Source organism: Scomber scombrus, chromosome 14, assembly GCF_963691925.1.
Source record: "Scomber scombrus chromosome 14, fScoSco1.1, whole genome shotgun sequence".
NCBI lineage: Eukaryota > Metazoa > Chordata > Actinopteri > Scombriformes > Scombridae > Scomber > Scomber scombrus.
The window spans coordinates 15,456,765-15,482,409 of NC_084983.1; the positions used below are offsets into that span (position 1 = coordinate 15,456,765).

General features: G+C 38.0%; 1 protein-coding gene across 2 annotated transcripts; it reads right to left on the bottom strand.

Annotated features, from left to right (window-relative positions):
* Positions 1 to 633: 633 nt before the first annotated feature.
* b3glctb (beta 3-glucosyltransferase b) lies at positions 634 to 22,037 on the bottom strand. 2 transcript variants are annotated; one of them, XM_062432955.1, is made up of 15 exons: positions 21,887 to 22,037; positions 19,583 to 19,620; positions 19,446 to 19,485; positions 18,620 to 18,729; positions 12,703 to 12,779; positions 12,481 to 12,592; positions 12,142 to 12,278; positions 11,999 to 12,062; positions 11,017 to 11,133; positions 8,857 to 8,926; positions 7,105 to 7,218; positions 5,575 to 5,674; positions 5,000 to 5,119; positions 4,443 to 4,587; positions 634 to 2,701 (listed from the first exon to the last, which is right to left on the bottom strand). In XM_062432955.1, the coding sequence occupies exons 1-15, from the start codon at positions 21,945 to 21,947 to the stop codon at positions 2,567 to 2,569; spliced, it is 1,440 nt and encodes a 479-aa protein (XP_062288939.1). In that variant the 5' UTR covers positions 21,948 to 22,037; the 3' UTR covers positions 634 to 2,566. The 2 variants fall into 2 exon arrangements, with proteins under 2 accessions (XP_062288939.1, XP_062288940.1); XM_062432956.1 differs by lacking the exon at positions 634 to 2,701 and adding an exon at positions 4,218 to 4,287.
* Positions 22,038 to 25,645: the final 3,608 nt, after the last annotated feature.

Sequence of the window (25,645 nt, forward strand, 5' to 3'; positions counted from 1 at the left end):
AAAGAAATGGGATCAGAACTAATGTGAGTGAACATGTGTGAGAATAATTCATTTGACTGAAAAGAGACTCATTACAAAATGTTATTTTAACCACAATGGTCTTTTGAGATCTCTTTTTTGAGGGAGCCTTGGCCAAAACAGCTGCAGAATTTTGTTTACTATAACATTGTGTCTAACATTTGACAATGATTCATTAAAGTGCAGAAAACGTAATTTTTTTCCAGATGTGTGAAAAAGGGGAGGGTTAATCCTGTCGCCTCACACCGGGAGGGTTCTGGGTTTGAACTCAAGCTTCCACATTGTCCGTGTGAACATGAGTCTGAATGGTTGTCCTTCTTTATACTATATGTTAGCCTTGTGATTGACTGGCGACCTGTCCAGTGTGTACCCCGCCTCTCATCCAATGTAAACTATGATTGGCTCCAGCTGTCCCGCGACCCTCGAGAGGACAAGCGGTTAGGAAAATGAATGGATGAATGAAAAAGGGGAGGAGGATAGTTTTTCTTTTGAAGTTTCTCTGTGTGTGTGTTGTGTCCTTCAACAGCAGATGATTCTCTCAACCTTCACACAATCAGACTGTTAGTCGGCCAAAAAAAACAAAAAACACACAAAAGTTTTTTCAAAGCACTGAATTTTATTTTCAAAATATTAAAAAGTATTTTGAAATGTAAGGAAATAGCAGGTTTTCAGCAATGTGCAAACACCCAAACATTTGTATACTCAAAACACAGCTGCAAAATGGCATTTAAATGCAGGCTTTGCAGCTGTGGTTGTAATTATTCTTACACCCATCCATACTTGTTAACACTAGCTCACCCACAAACACAGTTTTACTGTTAAAATCTAAAACTCTACAGTCATAAAAAATACAGTATGAACACACAACTTTTCACGCAACTTTCAATTTTTCAACTTTTTGGCATTTTGAGTGAGTTAGAATGAGTTATCATTTAAAAAAATATTTTGTTAAATATACTTATTTGCTTTTTTGCTGAGAGTGAAATAAGGTTTAGGATTAGGGTTATGGTTACCACATCTGTCCATTCAATATGAAATAAGACCCAGCAGCTTTTAATTTAGCTTTTAATTGTTGTACAGATTAAACAAAGCAGATATAACCTGTTAATCAGTGAACTTCAGAGGTGCTAATAGGCAGGTTTTTTAAACTCTGGACAGAGTGAGGTCAATTGCTTTTACCTGTTTCTAGTTTTAAATTTAGCCAAGCTCATCCTGGCTGTAGATTTGTATTTTTTCGTGTACAGCCACAAGACTGATATTAATTTCTTGATCTAATTCTTGATGGTGAATGTGGTAAATGGCTGCTTTGTTTAATGCTCTTAGTATATTGTAGCCCTATGATTTTAGTCCTCTTAGTATTGTTGCATCTTTGCTGGGTCTCTTGCAAACAAGGTTCTCAACCTCAGAAAAATTTAGCCTATCCCCCTGTAACACTTATCCAAATGATAAGTATATTAACATAATTACAAAGAAATTGACAAAATCTTTCTGAATAAATTAAACATTTTGATTCATGGTTTTATTCAAATTTAGTTTGGGGGTGGGGGGGTAAAGTGACAGCAGTAATATTCACATTCACTCACAAAACGAGCAGCAACCAGCTTAATTAATGTTGAATCAGTGTGCATTTGTAGATGCTAGATAATAATTTGCTACATGTAGGAAAAAGCTGAAACTACTGATGCTGACAGAAAGTCCTCCAACTTTCAAAAAGAAATGTGAAGTCCCTTAACTTTTAGCCATGCTAGCAGTGTGGCTCCTCTCGGTCCAGAAATGATTACTATCATTATTATGACAGACATTCATGGTCCCCAGAGGATGAACTAATCCATATATTTTTGCAGGTGCAGTAACAAAAAAAACTACACAAAAGAAAAAAAGAGCACCTGCAAACTGCTAAATTGCTAAACTTAAATCTTCTTTATAGAAATATTGACTCTTCATGTAGCATCACCATCAGGACAGACTTTTACTTTGCCTAAATACTTCAGTGTATGAACGAACAGAATATCATGTTAACAATGCCAATTCTGAAAATGTATAGTTCCATTTTGTTAAATGTATTCTTTTTTTCCCAATGGGAAGAAAAACATCAAAACAAGCTGACAGACACATCCCCATACTGATGGCAGCTGTTATGGCTAACAATACATGAATACTTGAAGAACACATTTGGTGGAGGCAGAGTAACAGTATTTTCCACCGGTCAAGTCTCTCGGGTGCTTTTTTAATTGATACAACCATACAGTTAATGTGCAGTAGTAGACTGTGTGCAGTGATTTGGGTAATGATTCATTTGGGTAATGATTCATTTTACATGCAGTGCTTTGATTGAATGTTGATATTAACCCTTTAAAAAAAAGAAATATTAAGGCTTGTAGGAATGTTTCAGGCCACATTTGACAGCAATTTCTGGTTATTACAGTCACTGTAGTGGTTGCTGCTAATTGTCTCATCTTTAGCTCAACGCTGTTGTGCAAATTTGGATTCAGTCTTCAATACAGAATGTAAACTATGCATACTACATACACACACACACACACTGTTACTACAGTTCATCCCGCAGGTGTGTGTCCAGCAGCCAGTGTTTGTAGACAGCCACAGGATCTATGTTCCAGTGCTTGTGGAAGGAGATGGCCTGTTGCAAGGAGAGCAGTGTCTCTGAGTAGTCATCTGGCCGGGCCTAAAATATCAAGGACAAATGGTTTGTATGTGTGTGTGTGTATGTGCGCTAATGTTTGTGTCTTCTTAATGATTCATGTTTCATTTATTCAGGGGATTCCCACTGCTGCAAACAGTTTGACCAATTTGCTTGAGGGCAGCACATTCAATATTCTGTTGTGATAATATGCTTAACCCACAGTTCAGTCTTTCAGTCCTTTACCACCCACATTTATGGACGTCAAACATGAGGATTGCGTCATGTAGAGCATCATCTGATATTGGATAAATGCTAATGTCTTAAATCTGGCTCCTATCAACACTTGGAGCGCTTTTGGCTTACTTAGCGGCGTCTGTTCACACATCTCCGTGTGAGCAGGTTGAGATATAGTTGCAGAGACGGGCAGCAGAGACAAAGACAAAAACTGGTGGGACAAAGAAATTCATAAGGATGGCACTTCAGCATGATATCCATCCTCTTGCCCCGCAACTCTTTTGTAACTTTAGACCTCTAACTTAACAATATCAATGTCAGATAGATCTCATACAGGGCAGCAAAAATGTAAGAGCCTTATCTCTTTATCCTGTGTGTCAGCAATCACTAAACTTACATTTACAGACGGTATTAAACGTGTTTTGAAGTTTAACAGTGTGCACTGGAACAGCTGTCTGGAGGAAGTGTCCCTAACATAATAATAATGGAAACACAACCTGAACGTCATGTAATCGGTTTGATTATGACAGACCGACATCTGATCTGATCTATTTTTATCATTAGGATGAGACAAAAATATTACAGTGATCAAATCCATCAGCAGCCACAAAGCTAGTGTTTGTTCCCAGATTACTCATTTGGTGGCTATAATAAATGCTTATTTAGCAGCTGTTCAAAAATATGAGAAAACATTTTTAACCATTTTATCATGTTTACCATAATTACTGAGATTGAGATACTGAGATATAGCGGTAGAATAAGTGAAGGGGAGGGTCTGATGAAAATAATAATAATGCCAGTGAGAGTCTCTCTATCTAATGAAAAATAAGATTCTGCCCCCCTCCCCAACCCAATCTTTATGCTGTCCCAAAGTGCAACATGTCAATACGTATTAGTTATGGAACGGGATTCGGGTAGCAAATCTACTTTGTTTGGCCATTCCTAACCCTTCTGACCTACTGGTACCAAAGTGACCTAGTGGCTTTCTTTAAATAGAGCCCCTAAAATGTCAACATCATAACTGACTGTTTCTGAGACGGTTTTTCCTTTTTAGGTTTCTATATACTGTGCTGCAGGAATAGTGCTTTTCACACAGACTTTTTAACACTAGAAGAAGGGAGAGTCTTGCTTATGGGTTAGCAATGTTTAATGTTTACACTTGCTTATAGGTTAGTAATTTCCTAATCAGGTCACAGGACTGTGTAATTTGGTACTCATCATACAGAAATTAGAGAGATCTGAGACAGTTATTGATGATTAAGTAGGTGTGTTGAGTGTTTAAGAGGGAAGAGAGAGGAAATGCTTGAAACAGCTGCTTTACTTACATACAAATAAGTAGTGGAGTCTCAATTTTCCCTATAATTAGTCACAGGTACATATTCCCAGGGACCTTCCTGTGAATTTATTTTTACATATCAGTTTTAATTATAAGAAATCATAGGAAACTCTGAAACCTGTCATGTAAAATTACCATGACATGACATCCAGCTTTATTAACATATTAAAACACGTACTTGAACACATGTATAGTATGTGTATTCTTCCCTACCTGGTGGAACAGTGGACTGTGTGTGATGGGAACTCCCAGAGAAGTGAAGCACCTGCCGAGCACCATGTCGTCAGGGGCATCATCGCTGTAGCAGCCACAACCACTGGAGAGCAACCTGGACACCGCCACCCTACTGAGCACCATCCTACACACACACACATACACACACACACACATTCAGTGTATTCTTGTGCATTTTGTTGTGTTCATTGAATTTTTTTTTGGGGGGGGGGGATTTATTAATTTTGTGTTTAATTACTGTCAGTTAAAAAATATCACTTCCTCCATTATTTTTAACATGCAAAATGATGTATGATCAAGTTTTTTCCATTTGATGTTATGGTTCAATAATATAATATATAATATATAATATATAATTAATTCAATATTAGCTATAAAGTGGCTACAGTTAACTGCAGTGTAGAAATAAGTTTTGAACTTGATTCTCACTGGCTAACATTTTATTGTTTAGTTGTACTGTGACATTGCTTAAACCTGACGGAGCAGGTACATTCTCCTTTTACCGAAACACCATCAACACCATACAGCAGCCTCACCCTCCTCCTCCTGTGGTGTAGCTGTATCCACTGTGAACCAAACCGTAGCCGTATCTCTCACCTAGGCTCACCGCTTCCTTTGGGTCGTAGCAACGCAACAGTCGCTGCAACCTGGGTAAACTAGAGATGGGCAATAATCGACAGAGCAACAGACAGAAAGTGAGGTGCATGAATGCCTATGTCCAAAATACAAGTGCAAAACAGTGTCCTTTAAAGGCAAAACAAAAAAACAAAAAAAACGCCCAATCTCCTTTCAGTCATTTTGTCTGATTAGAGCTTGTCTCAGGACAGTGTGGGCGTGCACAGGACCCTCCAGCTTGTTTTATTGCAGCTGTTCGGGTGGGAGAAGTAACATCTTTGTCAACAGTTCATGAACATGAGCAGAATTATAATCAGCTAGCATGAGTGAAAACAACTGCGTGGGAGTGCACAGTGAAAGAGATGCAGCACAGGAGGACTTTTTTTCAGCACTGCAACTTCCACCTAAAGTGCATTTGGACAGCATGTTTTCTTGTTTAATAGATACACATTTTCCAAGAATGGTAGGATAACACAGCAGCTCCTCCCCTAGCTACCTGATGAGTGTATCATCATCAACAATGAGTAGCCAGTCAGCCTTTGGCACAGCTTTACTCAGGAACCGCTTCAAGATGGCAAACGTCTTCCCACAGTGTCCTGCAGGGAGACAACAAAAGGACAAAAAATGTGAAAAAGATAAAGCAGGGGCCACCACACACCAGGTTTGTGGTTCAAAACTACCAATGAGGAGCAAAAAAAATATCAGTATATCAGACCATCAATTACCTATTTAGCAATAACACAGCCTTACATAGTAATGAAAGAAATTAAAACACAAACATACAGCAGTAAAAGACAATTTAGAGAGATGATGAGGACAAATTAACTAGGAACAGTCTGTAAGCATAAGTTGAGGGGCTGGTAAATGTATAAATACTGTGGTGAAAGTATGAATGAATACTACAGGAATAAAAAGAAAGCTGATGAGGATGTGAAGCAGATACTACTGTACATATGTATTCATGAGAGACAAAAATCAGGGCATCACCTCTACTTTTATCCTCTTGAAAATAAAGTGAATGTGATGTTTTAACAGAAAGTGGAAAAACTACAGGGAGAGAGAAGCACTTCATTAAAAGAACAAAAGTAGAACATGGACAAAAGCACAGGCTTGGAAAGCAATAAAGAAGGAAGTGTGGTACAAAAGAGGCTAAAAGAAACTTATGGGACAGAAGACAGGACAGACAGTGTAATAAACCACAAGAAGAGAGAGAGAAAGAAGATAGATCTGTGCTTTAATCAGAGGTGTCTCAGGTAAGAACACATCTAATACAAATATAAAATCAATGTCTGTCCCTCTCTCACCGAAGCTGGTCATTGGTGCCGTTATTGCTTCGGGCTCTAGAGCTCGTTGTGAGGAAGTTTAAGTGTTATCTATCCACCTTCTCACCAAGACGAGGAATGACTTTCTGGTTATTGCTGTTTATTTTTTACAATCTTACTCTTGTGAACTTTGTGACTTTGCTCTGCTCTGCTATATTAAACACAATTTACTTATTTACTTACTTGATTTAGTTGGTTTGTCTGTCCTTACATTGATTGATTGATCTGTGGTGCACTTTAAGTATGTCTTGAGTTAAGTATGTCTTGAGTCCTGAAGAAACTAAAGGATTTTCTATCTGTGGTATCACATCAGGAACAAAACTCAAGAGACAAAAAGGGCATAAAGAGAACTGGCTGTGTGGTCACTGAACTACATTTCCGGCCTGAACTTGAAGATTACCGAGCTGCTAGCACAATGTGGCAAACAGGAAACAAAGATGAGATATATCACAGTTTCCACTCCGTAAAAGTGCATGTTTATTCTCAAGCTACAACTTGTCTACCGCAATCCATCAACCCATTTTTAAGGTACTACTTCTGGTCAGAATGGGGGTGACAGCAAACAGCCTAAACATCCTTTTATTTTTTCTGTTCCAGCTACTCCTGGGGATGCTTCAGGTGGTGGAACAATCCCAGCAACATTTTCTGAGTCTTTTCTGTGTCCCCCCTGCAGTAATCAGTAAACACAGTTAGTCATAACTCACCTCTCTCAGTATTGGGCACTCCCAGACTGATGGACGGTATTGAGGCATCACTGACATCACTGTAATACTCCAGAAACTCAGCATCTATCTCCCAGGTTGCCTTCACTACAGGCACTGAGAAGAGAAAGGGGAGAACAGGTGGGGGAGAGAAAATTGAACATCAAACAACACTCTCTAAACCATACAGACACATACACTGAACCACTGTTTGATGGCTGTCAAAATCTCCACGTCCCTGATGACAAATTGTAATGAAATAATATTAGATGTCTACCATCTACAACTGACACTGAATCACTTCATACTCACTGTGTGTTCATCTGGATAAGAGCAGCAATTATAATTAAAATCACTTAAAAACTACAAAATTATAACTGACCATCATAATTACACATAATCAGTTTTATATCATTCAGACCAGTTGGGTCAATCCTGCATTAATTATTCTCAAAAGCGCATTACTTGATTGTACAGGTAAGTGAACACTGCTACGACAGCTCACTGACCAATTTGAATTACCACAATATCTAATAAGAGCCAATTCAGAACAGAGTTAAAGGAAAGTTCCAGTTTATTTCAATGTGATACATTTCCCATAAATGTGGCCATTTTGGCTCTCTGTGTCGTGCTAATTTTGCTCTCTCCAGCTCCATTATAGATATACAAAAAGATGCACACATCATAGCAAGCTGCTGAGCCTCATACATCTTTCCAAATAAACATGATTTCTACATAAATCCCTTCAAAACTTTGAGTCTGAACGAAAATCAACACAGAAACTAGCTGCCAGTAGTAGTAGGTATGGCTAATTGCATAGGGAACTACATCCAAATGTGATTATAACACAGAACTGTGTTAGTAATATCAGTATGTAAATCTATATCGACCAGCGGTACAGACAGTGAAAACTGCACAGTGTGTATCTTGAATGAATATGCAGAGTGGTTTTAGTTTGCTGGCAAGCTTATATATAGTTATATATAGTTCTCTATGCAGTTAGCTATAATGATTACAACAGGCAGCTAGTTTATGTGTTCACTTTAAATCAGACTCAGAAACAAACTTTCTGAGTCTGAAGAGAGCAAAATTATCATGATACATAGAGCCACAATGGTCACGTTTATAGGAAATATATCCAGTTGAAAGAAACCGGAATTTCATACGCTGTTCTGACTGCTTCAGATATTGTTCATTGCTTTTAAAAAGCCATAACTACTGCTTCATTATGACCCTGTTTAAAACAAACTTCAGTTTTTGTTTGTTTTGGATAATTACACAAACTATAGCAATTTTAGCTGACAGTCTAGGTGAGGTTGTGAATTTTAACAGGTAGCTTTCACCTGGCAGGTTAGCTGGGACTGAATGACCAGCAGACTGTTAAGCAAGTGGCAGTAAACAAAACTCAGAGATAAATAAAAGAGAAAAATGTTTGCAGCAATGTTTGTCCTGTAATTTCCATTTAAATTATATCCTCTTTTTCTATTTACTATACAATTCACCTTTGCAACCAGATCTAATGGCAGAAATAACTGACTTTACATTTATCTACAAATATGTCTGAACAGTTTAGGGTTCACAGAGTTGTTGGTTGCATTGCATTGAAAACAATCTTAGTTTTTATCAGCTCATCTTTACAATTACCAAAAAGGTTGTAATAATATATTGAATAAGATCATTTAATACGTAACAATCATGCAGAAGACAACAACTATGTAGCAGTACATAATACTTGATAGGGAATAACAAACGCACCTCGCTCAGAGTGGAATTTCTGGCAGGTTTTCACAGCAACAAATATGTTTTCCTTTGGCACTGGATCTCCCTGCAGAAGAGAGGAAGTGAAACAAGATCTGTCTTCATTCAAAAACAAGATGCATGGTATAAAAAGTGCAAAGGTGCAAACATATCGCCAAAAAATGAATGTAATGGACCTAAAATTGAATTGATTAAAAATGACGTGCACTAGGTCATATGTGTGTGTAAATGTACGTTAGCACCAGACATGTCAATACATATGTCTCTTTTGCACTGAATTCCCATTTCAGGTGTCTCTTCTTCTTCCAGGCAGCGACATCATTTATTTATAGCTCTGAGCTGTTTTTAATCTTCTGTCCTTGGAGAAAATTCACTTATATTTGATCACAGTCATCCCTGTAAGATTATTATAGGTACAAGACTATTCAAGTATTTTTTGTGTTTTGTGTTTGCCTCTTGTAAATGTGTATTTTCTATATTCTTGTGTATATTTATATTTTGGTATTAAGTGTTACACGATTACACGATAATGTTTACACGATTTACAGTTCAACAAACTCCCTATTTATCTTATACTAGCTGGTTATGCAGCCCCTCAGTTCATCCTCTTTAAGATCTCCCTCCAGATGAGCCCAATCTGCTCTGTTTAACATGAACATCCAACATCTTAACAGTATAAATGACAAAAAATTGCAAAAAGCAGAAAAAAGAAGCAAGAAAACAAATGCATGCTATGTGGTATAACTGTTGATAGATGATAGAAATGATAGATGATAAGGACAGCATGCTTTAATGGAAGTATTGCAGAGGACAATGTTGAAACTCTTGTTCTTTAGTGAGTAAGAATTCAGCACATTCACATAGCTGTGAGCAGGCTTAGGTGGGCCTGGGCTCTTTCACTCAGTGTACAGCCCGCATTGCACAGAGGAACAGAAAATTACTGTCCACTAGCTTTAAATGTAGGTTAAGATAAAAATCATAGCGAAACAAAGCTTGCTTGTTTGAGTTTGTGACAAAAAGACGTTGTGAAGAGCAGGAGGAAGAAATTCAATTTAAGGTCAGCCATTTTTCTCGACCTGAACACCTTCAAGTACCGAGTAGTAACAACAGGTGTGTCTGCTGATTCAACCCTTTACCTGTCAGCAGCAGCAAAAAGCTGCACTGTTGAAACACTTTTCAACTATCGTTTACTATCGTCTGTCAAATGTATGTGTGTGTGTGAATATGTGGCCGCTGTGTCACACTGTGATCCTGTTGATGTTCATCCTGGTAACATTACCTCTGATGAGGTATAAGGCTTGTATAATTGTGTATGGTGCATTCAGGCAAGTATAGATGGTAATGGTCTATCTTGGTTGATTTGTTCAGAACCTATTAAGTATGATTGGTGACAAGTTGGGCCCACCTGATTTTCTCTGTGCCTTTTCTTTCTGCCTATGCTAACAGGTCAGCATTATGGAACATTATCAGCCTCAGGTTCACCACACAGCATTGAAAACAGGGCAAAACAACAGAAATGCAGCATCAACAAACAGCAATATTTAAAAAACATAAATACAACAAAGAATAAAAAAGGTAGGAGGGCTGGGTGTTTGTGAAATAATAATCCCAAATCCGTTGCATCTGCTACCTCCCTATAATTTCTACAGCTATATTTACAATTCTCTGCAATTTCAGTTTCCTTAACATTCACATTTCTAAACCACATGTTAAAGAATAAGATACTACCAGGTTCTTATACAGCATTTCCAGGGTGTGCTTACTAACTAACAACCACAATGAAGAAAATGTGTTCCTGATATAAGGTCTGCTTAACGTTACAACCCATGCACAAATTTAGTTTAATGGTGTGTGAAGTCCATCATATGCTGAGCAAATCTTGGATATGCACGGCTGATGTATAAATGTGATTGAAGGTGTTGCATTATCAGAGAAAACTGTCAATCTCCATTTCATCCTTAATTACCACCAGCAGAACCTCATCATGCTATGTACGTGCATCTGTGAGTTGTATACATATTCAGTCCAGATCAATAATAACTGTCAGACACACACAAATGCATGCTCACAAACGTTCACACACACATACAGTGGCATCCTTTAAGAACTAATATCAATAGAGTGATTTGAATGTCAATAAATAAGAGTTGTACATACACAGTTGGGCATGTAGGTTGTAAATGTGGTAGCACAGTCGTCTCTCGGCTCTGTACAAAACTCTGGAACTGCTGTCAGCTTTGGACCATTTCCTTCCTGCCAAATATACAAAGCAATCTAGAAAAGTGGAGACACACACAAAGACAAATGTAATGGAGTAATAGTTGAAATAGTGACCATTGTCAGTGAAGAAGTTAGGAAAACAATCAGGATATAAATAACTTTAAAACTATAACAAGTAATTTTACGTCGAGTTGTATGAAGATAAGTGGGCTCACAGGCAACAGTTCACAAACAGTGAATATCTATAATCCCTGGCAGTGCTGGGCATCTTAATAATTCAGCGTCTTTCACACACACAAACACACGCACGCGCGCACACAAGCGCACGCACACTAATTAATACACACTTACATGGCCAATCATTTATTCTGTATTAGCCAACAGTCATTTGGGAATTTCTAAAAGGACACGCAGCTTAAAGTTTAAGACTGATACTGTGCATTTTAATTACATCAATCCCCTGCATTTTAGGGAGAAGTCACATTATGAATTAATGAGTTTGCTAGGTCTAGATTGTAAAGTGAAACTAAACTTAACTCTGATATTAACATATATAGTATATATATATGTATATATTTTCTTGTGATACAAAGGTTTTCCGGGGTAATACTTTATGCTTCTAATAGGGCAAAAAATGTGGAAACAAGTTGAACTTTTGCACTTATTATATAATATTAGATCTATCATGAGTTGCAGTTGTAGAAAGATGCAGGGGCTGAGTCTGAGAGCTTTTCAACAGAGAGCCCCTCAGTTGCTGGAGGAATAATGACAATCATTGTTATATGTCTAAGCATTTCAGCTCAGCAGGCGCTCAGGGGAACTGAACAGGCACCAAGTCATAAAAATAACTATTATTTTAGTAGGAAGATGAGCACGAAAACACACATTCCCAAAACTTGAGGAAATTGTTTCAAAGTACCTCATGTTTCAAGTCGATAGTGAAATCTGACTTCAGATGTTCGTGCTTGATCCGCTCAGCGAGTCTGAAACAAATGACAGAGAAAACGTTGAGAGAGAGAGAGAGAAACATATAGATGGCGACACATACTAATCTGCACACACTTCTGGAGCAGTGGAGTGCTGAGAGCCCAGCCTGCTGCAGGGTCGGGATAACCAAAGGAGCTGGGGTCTTCAGAGAAGGCATAGTGGTGGATGATGGAGGCCTCGTTGTCATTGAGATGCTTACCCAAAAACCATTCCTGTGAATTACAAAAAGGGAAATAAGGAAGGATCACATGAGAGGAAAGTTGCTCAGTTATTTTCTTGGCATTGATGTGTGAGTGTGTGTGTGTGTGTGTGTGTGTGTGTGTGTGTGTGTGTGTGTGTGTGTGTGTGTGTGTGTGTGTGTGTGTGTGTGTGAGTGCGTGCATGTGTGCGTGTGTGTGTGTGTGTGCATCTCACCTCACTGGCATCATATCTGTGGAGGACCTGCAGCAGAACAGCCAGTGTGACTCTAGTTTCCTCCTCGATGAAGATAAACCAGGAGGCTGATTGGCTGTAAGAGGCAGAGAGGCTGGAAATTTCCACAAGAAGTTGTTAGCTTTATTACCTGGATTTACCCCAAAGGACTCATTAAAATAAAATATTCAATATAATTTGATTATATGCATGTTTGCTACTCACAGAGGAAGCACAGGCAGGATGCTCCAATCTCCTTCATACCCTGACAGCTCATGAAGAAGAAGCACAACTGGGACTTGCTGCATGAATAAAGACAACAGAATTATACAAAATGTCCTTAAATTAATTTGACGTCCTGAAGTCACATGAAAAACACAGTACAAAGTACAAAAGATATTAATTTAATTTTAATACATTTAATTTATGATGAGTGCAGGCTGTACCTGTGTGTGTGTGTGTGTGTGTGTGTGTGTGTGTGTGTGTGTGTGTGTGTGTGTGTGTGTGTGTGTGTGTGTGTGTGTGTGTGTGTGTGTGTGTGTGTGTGTGTGTGTGTGTGTGTGTATGCATCCAACTGAGAGATAATAGTAAAACAGCACTTAGCAGTTCAACAAAGCTCTGGGGCCAAACTCTGAGACCACGAGTTAAGATACTTTGAATTCGCATTTGTTTCTAATGCAACATAGTTTTTTTTCATTATAAATATTTAAAGTCCTGTCTATACTCTTTATTGCCTTTTTTCCTTAGCAGTGGTGTTGATTTGAGACCAATATAAGCCAAAACTGATAAAGTACTTCACCTTGTGTACAATTATAAACTTAGCACCTAGCTCTATAAAGCCAAAAGCCAACAGCTTCCTTTCCCAACAGACACAGAACCAACACATGTATTGATTAACTTAGAATAAGCCTCTTACAGCTTACACAGAACGTTTTCCCAAAGGGTTAACATCACTGTGGGTCCTGTCTGTCAAGCACAGCCTTGATGCTGCCCTGGAAAAACCACCCTTCTGCGTGGCTTTGAAAAAACACACACCAGCCCCACAATATTTGAAATTGTCAATGTGGTCTCAGACACTGTTGTTTATTGCCCAAATTAATGATTTGCCTTAAGGGGCTTTATGATCTGTACCGCATGCAACTCCATGTGCTTAGATCCTCTGTTCATTTGCGTTTTTATAAAAGGTCAAATATGTACAATACTATATTTACTAGATAAATACCCACCTTAGTTGGTGTATTCTGGAGCTGGGTAGCAACAAAAATAATATAATACAAATTACTTTTCCTTGTTCTGCGAGGTCTTTTACCCTTCTGGAGTCTGTGTAACAGTGTATAGGTTTTGTATTACTCTAATCTATTGGTACTCAGCAATGTTTTTGCCCATTATACGCCTGTTAAAGGTTTGATAGACAATGTGCTGGAACTTTTTTTTCCTTTTACAGGTCTCCTCCCTTACCAAGTGACTCATTAAACCCCAAATTATTCAGTGTAGCTATTCATAGCACTGCAAGACACAGATGTAAGAATGAATGCACTTGAAGCCAAAAATACTCTTTTAGGGTTAAAATTAAGTCTGCTTCTTTCCTGTGTAGGCAGAGATTAAGTTCTTCATGTTCACCTCCAGTAAAGACTGACAGTAGTCTTTTGTGGTGCCACTGCCACAAAACACAACTTATAAACAACATAAATGGTCTCATGCCGGTACGCTGTGGTGTTCAGAAATGTATAGATTTTCAACCAAAGTGAAAGATAAAAGTACAAATCTTTCACTTGTACTTCCTCTTGCAATATCAAGTATGAAATACTATTTATTATATTTTTTGGACTTAAAATACTTAAATTCAGGAGAGCTCATAAGTTGTTTAACAGTAGCCCAGACAGAACGAGTGACCTCCTTCTGAGACACATGTTGAAATGACTGTAGACTATATCTTTGGTCAAGGTGAACACACATATGTTTTCTGAACCATACTGTATGTACAGTGTAGCTCAAAATATGGCAGTTTTATGGCTTACCAGTAGCAGTAGCTGTTGTTATCTCTAAACACCCTTGTCATCAATCAATCAGTCAAACTTTATTTGTATAGGACCTTTCATACAGGTTAGTGCAATTCAAAGTGCTTCATCAATGACTGACAAGTAAAATTGAGACAAATGCTCTTCGGAGTGTCTAAATTATCCCATATCACTTATTACAGGAACAGTTAGGACAACACACTGTAACAATACTAAACTACAATGTGTGTAGAACATTAAAACCTTGTATAATGTTCGATTGAGGAAGGACAAAAAATGTTTTTGTGTTGTACTTATGGCCATTAGACATACAGTATTCAGCAAAAATATGCTTACTTTATATACCACACAGCTTCAAAGTATACAGATGTCCAAGCCTCTTCTCTGGTTTTTATCATCTGCTTCAGGTGTTGTTGTGAGATGTTGGGGGAGAAGAGTGGAGAGCGAGTGGCAGCCAAATGAGAGAGCATGAAATGAAGTTGGATGACGAGTATGAAAACACGCAGTACTGTCAGTGATGCCTCAGATTAAAAGCCTGTACTTACAGCCAATAACAAATGAAGATTGATGTGACATGGCTGTTACAAAATATTTATCCTTCCTTAAAAATACTGAGCCAAGATGTGGGTATAAATTTGTGTAAACAAAGCATCATGACATCATGATCACAGCTGTGTATTATGAATTACTGGATGTCAAAACTCGGAAGCGTCACCACTTGAATGAGAAAACAAGCATTTGTCAGCCACACAACAAGCTGTCAGTGTCTCTTGGTTTATAAGTGTTTGCCAAATTGGCACGTTTAATCTCAGCCTTCAGCTGAAATAAACATCTGGCCATGCTTCAGTCCTAAAAACACATGACGCACAACCTGCCCTCATTCAAAACAGCTTGACACAATCAAGGTCTATCTAGATATAGCAAACATCAAACGTACATGAAGCTTTCACTTGCTGCACTTGTCTACCTCACTTAGGCAACACATATACACACAGACATACACACCATAACCTGTCAGCACATGCACGTACGCAGAGATAATTGAATGAATTTGACTTGTTGAACATGTTAAAACTGAAAAAAAAACATAAGCAATAAAACAAACAATCAGCAACAAATGAGCAAATCAAATAATACCAATCATGTTCAAAAGGGGTGAGAAGAACTTTCTAGTGCTATCCCCTCATACTATACATGCACTGATAATAGAAAATATAAGCTTAATTTACAGCCATCAGCGTCTGTGCTATCTAATTCAGTCAACTCAAACAAATTGACCCTTTAGGATAAAACAAGAACAAAATACAATCCAAACAGACCAAATCCTCCAAATAGCCTATAAGAGCACAACACTGGTCCATCTCATAACTGTTCAATATTTTGTTTTTGAAGAGGCTTTTTAGTTTGGATAAAGTCCCACATGTTTTCAGTTTGTTTAAATTATTATGAACTGTTGTCATAGACAATCCATAAGTTTGGTATGTTTGTCTGACTTTAACAAAGTTTCCAGATCGTCTATGAAACACAACCTACACTCAAGAAACCCACATATTACATACAATTTCAACCCATCTGTCACTGCAACCAGACAACCCACAACCTGATTCAAAGGGCAAGTGTGCAGCTGTTCTCTGCGCAGGCAGACGGGCCAGAAAAACTTTGCTTTTGTCAAAATGTCAGGGTAAGACCGCATTCCCACCAAAAAAAACGAATACAGTCTGAGAAGCAAAATCCAGTTTCTTCTGATAAAGCGTATGGAGTCAACGTGACTGTGATGAGTGCGTTTTTCAACTTAGCTCAACTTGTTCAGACTCTCTCTTCATCTGTACATCTGGGCAATAAGATTTGTGTGAGTAAATCAAACTGAAACTGTAAGAGTGAGAGGTCAGAAATAAACTTTTGAAATGTGAGGGGGGAGCATATGTCCCCTATTTCCTGTGAAAAAGATGTTCTTGTTCTCTGCTGTTATACTGTTATCTCTATTGCCATTTTAAGCTCATCTCACATATTTTGACTCCGTGCATAATTGTTCTTCACAGCTGCAAGAAAAGTATTTTTTAATCTTTATCTTTAAGCCTACAGTGTTTTATAATTAGTCATCTATTAAACTATGAATGGCAAAGTGGAGTTTGTTAAGGGCAGCTCCCTCATTTTCTCAACATTCTCCCTAACTGTAAGAAAAATTGGGTGTTTAAATACCACCAACCACCAACCACCACCGGCGCCGACACATGGCTGCAAAAACAAAACAATCATAGACCTGTCAAATTCAATCACAGATCTCACCATGTCGCTGGCGCATCATTTACTGCTGTTTTCACAAGCAAAGCTTATGTGATTAAAGTTTTGCCAGCTGGAACACCACATTTGTTGTTTGCAGGCTGCAATGTGATTGTGGAGGTCGTCTCACTAAATGAAGGCGACACCGACTCACAGAGAGAAGTGAAGAGACTACAGTACAGTAAATGCAATGAAGACCACAAATCCCACGTATCATATGACATAATAAATTAAATGCATTATTATTATTATTATTATTATTATTATTATTATTATTATTATTATTATTATTATTATAATGTTATCAGTTATCTGAACATGTGAGCTACAAAACCAGTGTGGTGATAATCTACATATAACTCAAACTCAAAAACTCAAAAAAATGTTTCCCTAAGACTTGACTGACAAATCTACAAGAACACATTTCTTTCCACTGAGAGAGGCCGCTGCAATCGTCGGTCGCGCCGCCATGTTGGTTATGGACCCACTCCATCCCTCCCACCACATCTTCTCCCTTTTGCCATCAGGGAGAAGATACAGAAGCATCAGCAGCAAAACCAGCAGAAAACTGAACAGCTTCTTTCCCCAGGCTGTAAGGCTTATTAATGGACTGTCCCCCCTCCCCATATACACAACCACACACACTCTAATCCTTGACAGCTAGTCACCTGTCAAGTCAAGAGACTGAACGAACTACCTGCACTTTTGTGAGAATGGACTATTTTAACTAGTGATTTTCTTTTTATTGTTTTTATTCCTATTTATTACTGTTATTAGGAGGTTTATTATTTGGTTGATGTTTTTATCTGCACTGAGGTCAATGATTGAGAATCAAAATCTCATTTTTCTTGTGTATGCAAAGGCACAGTGAAAAATGACAATAAACTTGAACTTGAACTTGAACTTCTTACTTTGATGTTTTTTTGTGTTTTTTTTTTTGTTTGTCAGTGAATGAGAATTCGAGTTTGGGCTTTCATTGTGTCCATAAAAACGTTGGTGTACTTCCTTGGTTGACCACAGTCTGGTGAAAAACAAATCACATCTGAAACATATCAGACTTATTCAGTCTCACAAATGTTTCATTTCAAGAAAAAATATGTTTCTGCAGATTTCAGATCCTGCTGACTGATTTATCTCATTTTCAACAATTTATGGATTGACAATGAGGTCATAGGAAAAATCAAGTCATGTCTATATGCCATTATGCCATTCAATCTCACTGAGGTCCATGACAAATTAGTTTTCACTGCCACCCTGTCGGTACTTATCAAATAACCACTGTGTATGCAGAGAGCTCAGGTAGGGAAGCTCTATGGCAAGGAGGACACCTATTGGTACCAGTGTAAAACCACAGCAATGCATGATGCCAACTTAAACCCCCCAAAGTCACTGACACACATGAAATATGAAAGTAGTTGCAGCCACATTATCCTGTCTGTAACCAGCACACTGTAAAGTAAAAATTAAATATGTCAATAAAACAATAAAATATGAAATAATTTAAAAAGAATATCAGTGTTCTTAAAAGTATGGACTTAAAAATCTGAATAAATAAAATATGCAGTTTTTGTTTCCTACTGCAAGTTGCATAGGGAAACATCCTTTAAATAACATCTTTTAAAGATGCTCTTAGCCTCTTTTGAGCAGGTAGGAGTCACTCGCCTCTTCTGTTAACAATGCTTTTGGGAAACAGCTCTTAAGCTTCAGAGGGTTCGTGACATGGATTTTAAGATCATCTTAGCTTTAACATGCTTTTGGGAAAGGACGCTGAGGCTTTTAAAGATTTAGACCCAGGTCATTCCTCTCTCGTAGCAGTGCTAATCACTGAGCTATCCAAGTGTTACCTGTCCATGTTCAGGTGCCTGCTGCAGAATCTCCGTTTTCCTCTGTTCACCTCGGCGTGCATGGTAGGAGTTCTTCTGACTCTGGATCACTAGCACCACCTCATCCAAATCTGAGATGAGCATGTAGAAAGAAAAGGGCAGATAGACAACACTTAAGGAAGAGAAAAGATACTAGACATTTGCGGCGTTCGGAATTACACACTTTTACTTTTTACTTATAATGCATACTGCAGCTGAACTTACAAAGTACCTTTTGTTGCATGAGGTATGCATACAACTGGGACATATTACTTCATATTTTATTGCAGCTTCCATCATTGCACTGCCAATGTGCTGTTGGTGATCTATTGTCGTGACACATCTTCCATTGCACAGAGGATTGTGGGTCAGAATAGACAGTAAAGCATGCTGGTTTGCATACTACAAAATGCAACTGAATATAATAGGACATCCTGGTTCTTTTGGCATACTGCATCTACACACTATGTATTGGGGCATACTAAATCATTTTCTGCCATACTAAAGAGTATGGTGGTATGAGTATAAGAACGTACCCATATTGAGAGAAAGACAGATAAAAAAACCCAAAGGAATCATACGGTGAATGATGATTGCAGTTGCAATAATTAGATAAGAAAATGCACCTTCTAAGTTTCATTTACATTTGATTTGTTTAACTTTTACTTCTCTTGCACTCAGATTTCTTTATTCTAATGAACAATTTTAAAGATTTTTCACTAAAATGCACCATAAAACCAGACTGGATTCCTTAACTGGCATGTCACTACAAAGTATCAGACCATCTGCACTGAATTCCTCTACTCACCATGGGTGATGTGCGTGGCATGCTGCTGGTGCTCTGCTTCCTGCAAGGACACACGGGGATTCTCATTAAGTCTGACGCACACTGCTGAGCCACATGATGAAGCATAATCAGAGCAAGAATCTGGAGACAGCACTTACATGAGTTTGACCTGTGTGTTTGTCTCCAGCAGCGGGACCTGGAGGCGGCAAGAAAAAGCAATAGTGTTATATAGTATCAGCAAATGCACTCATTAGTGTTGCTGATACAAGTAGCCAATTCATCTTTGAGTTGATTAGTCAAATAGTTGATCAACAGAAACTTGATTTACAGAAGTTTTGATAACCTAATTAAAAATGTTTAAGTTGTTTATCTAGCTAAAATATATATATTAAATATAATATCTTCAGGTTTGGACTGTTTTTTCACATACAAGCATACTAACACATCATCCGTGGACATTGCAATTACGCTTTCAGGTTTTTTTTTTCTGGCACTCAAAGACTAAACCAATAATTTCTTAACTGATAATATTTGAAACATCAATCAATGAAGAAAATAACTGTCAGTTGTCAACATACTTACTTACTTATATACTTTAACAAGTAAAACTATGAAAATTACAGCAGTGAACAAACCACTTTGCCAACCCATAGCATCTTAAATCATCAGCCCAGCAGCAGCAGCAGTAAGCTCATTTCACACTTCTTATCACAATCTAGATAAAACCCTGAGAATTTAGATCCAGGAAAACTCAAAACAGACTTTTAAACCAGGACAGCTTTAGTTTCTGCTCAGCGTGTCTGATTTGACGGTAACAAAGACTGCTTTTAGGAATCAACAAGTGTAATGGTGCATAGTCCTTAAAGGAGTGTATATGCTAATAATATAATTTTTCCCATCAAGGTGCTCCACAATCTTATTAGGCTATATAGTATATATTAAGATCCATTCAGTAGTGTTCAGTAGTGTACTGCAGTACTATTGTGGTAAGTATGAAGTTTCCATCATGATTTATTCTTGAGTTACTGTATTCAAAATATGTGTAAATATTCCACAGTATTTCTCCATTCTTTAAAGTCTGGAAAATCCATTAATACATTTATTTAAGCATCAACACAAATGCATCTCACATCTGATTTGGAAAAAGGCACCAGGACGACATTATTCTCTGCTTCCAGTGGAATAACTTGGAGGCTGATGTGGAGATAATTTCCTTATCCCATTTAATGATCAAAGCTGCTTCTGAGTACTTCTGCAATACTGCATACTGGAGACGACAAATAGGCCATGCATGCAGTTGCTGAACCATTATGTGTTTTGTATCTACAATGCCAATACAACGGCCTGTTATTAGTTGTTTCAAGGCCCTACCACTCACCCAGGTGTTTATTAAGCAATTAGTCTAACTGATTTTACATCTCAGGTTGAAGCTGAGCTAAGTTGTACTGAGAGTTTTGAGTGTACTGTATTTGTAAAAAAAAACCAAAAAAAACAACATTACAGTACATTATTATAGTACGCTATGATATTTTGAAAGTTTAAAAAAGTTCAATATTATGGAAAAATACCATAAAGAAACAGTGATCAATAATAATTATTGTTACAAATGCAGGTGTAAAACAGGTTAAGCTTTTCAATTCTTATGGTCCTGCGCAAGAGTGACTTCTTTTTACCTGCTTAGACATCTTCTGGGCCTGTAGGGATGGTGTTTGATTGACATTGCCCTCCCTGTTTGTTTTGTTGCTCCTGTTAGGGCGGGACTATTTACACCACAATCACTCACCAGTGCACACAGTGACCTGACCTCAAGTATTTCCCAGCATCACTCCACACATCTTAAACCTGAGCACAATCAGGGTCAGTGAACACACCTGTGTGGGTGTGCAAGGCTTTTATTTACTGAACAATTATGGGCTGGTTTTAATTGCAAAGCAGAAAATGTGACAATTGGACTACAGTGTTACAGACACACAATTACATTCAATGTTACTATCAAATAATCTGTACATGTTGCAATTTGGACATTTGGTTCACAAATTATCTTCATTCCTACATTGAGAGCTTCCGATTTAAACCAGCGTTGACATAATATATTGAATTAGTTTTGCACTGTCTTGTGGATCACCTCCTGTATTGTCTGCATTGTTTGTGGTGCGTGAAGCTCCCCACAACAAAACCAAAATATCCTTCATGGAATTTCAAAATAAGGCTGTTCACTTTATTGTGCTATTTTAAAAACAAAGTTAACACCAACATGACACCAGCTAATAACGTACATGTGTGCCTTCAACTCAAAATAATTTCTACTGATATATTTTTCAAACTCTCACCTGTTCTTACGTTCAACTTGGCAACATTGACACGTTTACTTTGAAGGCCGTGTCGAACCAATCTCCGGTCTATTTATGTGTTTACGGCTTGACGCTAGCGGGCTAGCTAACACAGCGGCGGACCCCACTTACCGAACCAGAGAAGAAGCACAGCGACCAGTTTGCATCCTTTAACCATAGTCTGAGGCGACATGGCTCGGTGGCTGTCGGCTTTCGTTTGAAATCACTAGATATCAACTGGATCAACTGGAGAAACTGGTTAGCTACATTCCTGTACTGGCAGGGTCTGTCTGAGCTGTACTGTGGTGACTGTGTGCGGCGCTTTAGTGACATCTAGCGGACAGTGAATAATCAGTTTACTGTCACTATTCATGCAAAAATATTCCATTACAAGTAAAAGCAATGAATGAAAAATCCCACTTAAGGAAAAGTACACACACACACATATATATATATATATATATAGCAGCAGCAACATGTAGTTAAAGTATTGCAGTAAAAGTAGGCCTAATGGTTTGGTCCTCTGACTGATTTATTAATGACATCATTAGTTTATTGATACTGAAGCATCAGTGTGTAAATAGCATGTAACTGTTGTAGCTGCTGGAGGTGGAGCTACTTTTAATTTCTTCACATAGCCTACAGTTAGCTAGCTGAGGGTTGGGCCCCTCTAAAGGGTCACTAGATAAGTCGGAGGGGTCTTGAGGTGATTAACAGGAGAGGAAAGAAGAAAAACAAAGTTCTGATACACAATTCTTTTCAGTTTTTGGACTTTTTCTGTAATCTTTGATTTTTATTGAATATTGATCATTCGAATATTTATCGCAATGAAACTATCACTATTTGGTGGAGCTGTTAACAACTCATAGACATCTGAAATGTGACCTACACACTGCTTTTTGTAAGACGTTAAAAGACAAAAAGGTTGAAACCACTGGTTTCATTTTAAACAATGTGTTGTATTTTAAAAGCTTGTTATATTATACTTTTTGTCAAATCTTCATCTAAAAAAGTAAATAAAGCTGTCAAATAAATTTATTGAAGTATATTTCCCTCTGAAATGTAGCAGAGTGGAAGTATAAAGTAGCATAAAATGGAAATACTCAAGTAAAGTTCCAGTACCTCAGAATTGTACTTAAGTACAGTACTTGAGTAAATATACTTAGTTACATTCCACTGCTGTGTCCTGGACATTGTTATATAGAATTAATATTTAATAAGCTACTGTAGCAAATAGGGCTGCAACATTTCTTATATACAGTCTATGGCTGCCACTAACAATTATTTTCATTGTCAGTAAATCTGTCAATTATTTTCTTGTGCAGTTGATTAGTTTGGTCCAGAAAATGGTGAAAATGTCGATCACTATCTCCCAAAGCAAACAGCCCACAACCCATAAAATATTCATTTTTTCTCAAATCAATTCATTGATTATCAGTATAATATATCAACTTACTAAAATACAATGTTGAGGTATTTTACTTAAACATGTTAAATGTCTTTACACTTAATACTAATTATTTGCTACTCATTACAGGTATGTGACAATTATAGCTAATAGTTATCTAGAATTTTTTTTTTCTTTACATATAATCAGTTGATAAAATATGATGCATGGTTAATGATAAGACAATCCAACACTATATAAACCTGTAACAAAAAAAGCTCCACCTTGTAGATACAACATTAACAGGCTGCTGCTTACATGCCTAATCAGTACTTAAAGTGGCCTATATTATGTTGATAATACTTCTGTACTTTTACTTGACTACTTAAGTACCATTTGAATGCACAGTATTTACACTATAATGATATTACTTTTACTTCAGTCAAGTAGAGGTGCTTGAGACTGTAATATAATCTTTCATGAAAATGTGTCTGTTTGATAAAGATAACGTCACCATCCTTACCCCAACACAAGGAGTCTCCCCCAGCCCCAACAGCCCAACATGAGGAGTCTCCCCCAGCCCCAAAAGCCCAACATGAGGAGTCTCCCCCAGCCCCAACAGCCCAACAGGAGGAGTCTCCCCCAGCCCCAACAGCCCGACAAGTGGAGTCTCCCCCAGCCCCACCAGGAGACTCCCAACGTTCACCCACCAGGACCCCATCCAGCCTTTCATTCTCTCCACTCAGTCCGGACATCCTTCACCGACAGGTGAAGTGTCACTGTGAAGTGTCACTGTAGGAATCCAACTCACACCACGCCCAAATCCCATTTTTTCTCTCTTCAACCTCCCTCCTCGTCCAGCCCCTCGCATTCCACCACGCTGGAAAACACCATCACCCAAAAGTCACCGAGCCCCCCCACCTCCTTTGAATCATATCATCTGTGAGTCTGACTGATATGTGCCGGGTCCAGGCTGCAATACTGATACCAATAATGTTCTACCCCAGGAAAAGTCAGGGCCCTTTGGAGTTCAGGTAGCCTTCTCAATCCCTTTGATGACAGGTAACAGAAGAATGGTTAAACTGGTGAGAAATAAAAAGGGTTCAATTAAATCTGCCAATTTATTAAGTATAGCATGTCAACCTCGAAATATACCAGTCAAGGCCGTAGCCAGGATTTTTCAAATACCAAGGTCAAAAATATGCTATTACTGTAATCCATGATGTATTTATAACGCTTTCTTGCTGTGCATTTCTCAGTCATGGTCACTCTTGTGGTCCAGTTCTTTCTTATCACTTCCAATTTTGCAACTTAAATCAACTCCTATTTCAGTATTCTACAACTTCCATGGTTGTATATTCAAAAACTATAACTGCAATATATTATTTTCTTAGTTTGTTCTTAAAATGTGGAATGGAGCACGGCCTGCTGGGAGAAAAGGGCTCATCCAATGAATGAACAGTTTGCATAATTGGGTCAAGTCCAATTCACAAAAGTAGACATAAACATATTTCTGGCGATTTTCAAGTCGCAGTTCAACATCTACCGCAGCGGATATTGTTTCTGGAAGTGAGCACTATATATAACTGCAACTTAAACATCTCCAGTAATATGCTGGCTGTATATTTGTGAATTTGTGACGAATCTGCTGACAGAAGCGCAACAGTTAAATTGGAAACCAGTTGGGACACCGGTGGATTTCAAGGCCTCACTCCGCCGCTGGTTATAGCCGACTACTTTTGTTTTGACATGGCAGCGGTATCTGCAAGTATGTGTCACGTGACGGTCAGTTGATGCAAGGATAATTGTCTCGTTGGCTATTTTCACAATGAAACGAAACTTCAAGAAAAAAATACAGAGGACATGACCTCGGTGTCCTCAATGGTAGCTACGCCCATGATACCAGTGTCTCCAGCTATCTCCACAAGATTAGCTCTACTCAATATCAGATCACTAGTCAATAAATCACTGTTACTTAATGACGTCATTATGACCTATGATCTAGATTTTTTACTTCTTAGTGAAACATGGCTGACTGAATCTAGCTGTTGTGCTATTCTCAATGAGGCAGCACCAACACATTTTAGTTTTATGAACAAGTGCCGAACTGGTAAGAAAGGCGGGGGAGTTGCTGCCATCTTTAAATCTGTATTTCAATGCAGGGAAATTACATTAGGTGATTTTAGCTCTTTTGAATATCTCAGTTTTTTATTAAAAGGTGATCCAAAAGTTATTTTTTTTAATCATTTATAGACCTCCAAGATACTCAGGAAAATTCATTGATGAGTTTGCTGAACTGCTGTCAGTTATCTGCACTGACTACAACTTTTTTTATCATAACAGGGGATTTTAACATTCATGTAGACAATAACATGGACAGTAATGCCAAAGAACTCTCTGCTCTACTTGACACTTTTGGCCTCTTGCAACATGTGAAAGGGCCCACACACAATCGAGGCCACACTCTGGATCTGGTTATCTCTAAAGGTGTTGACATTTCTTAT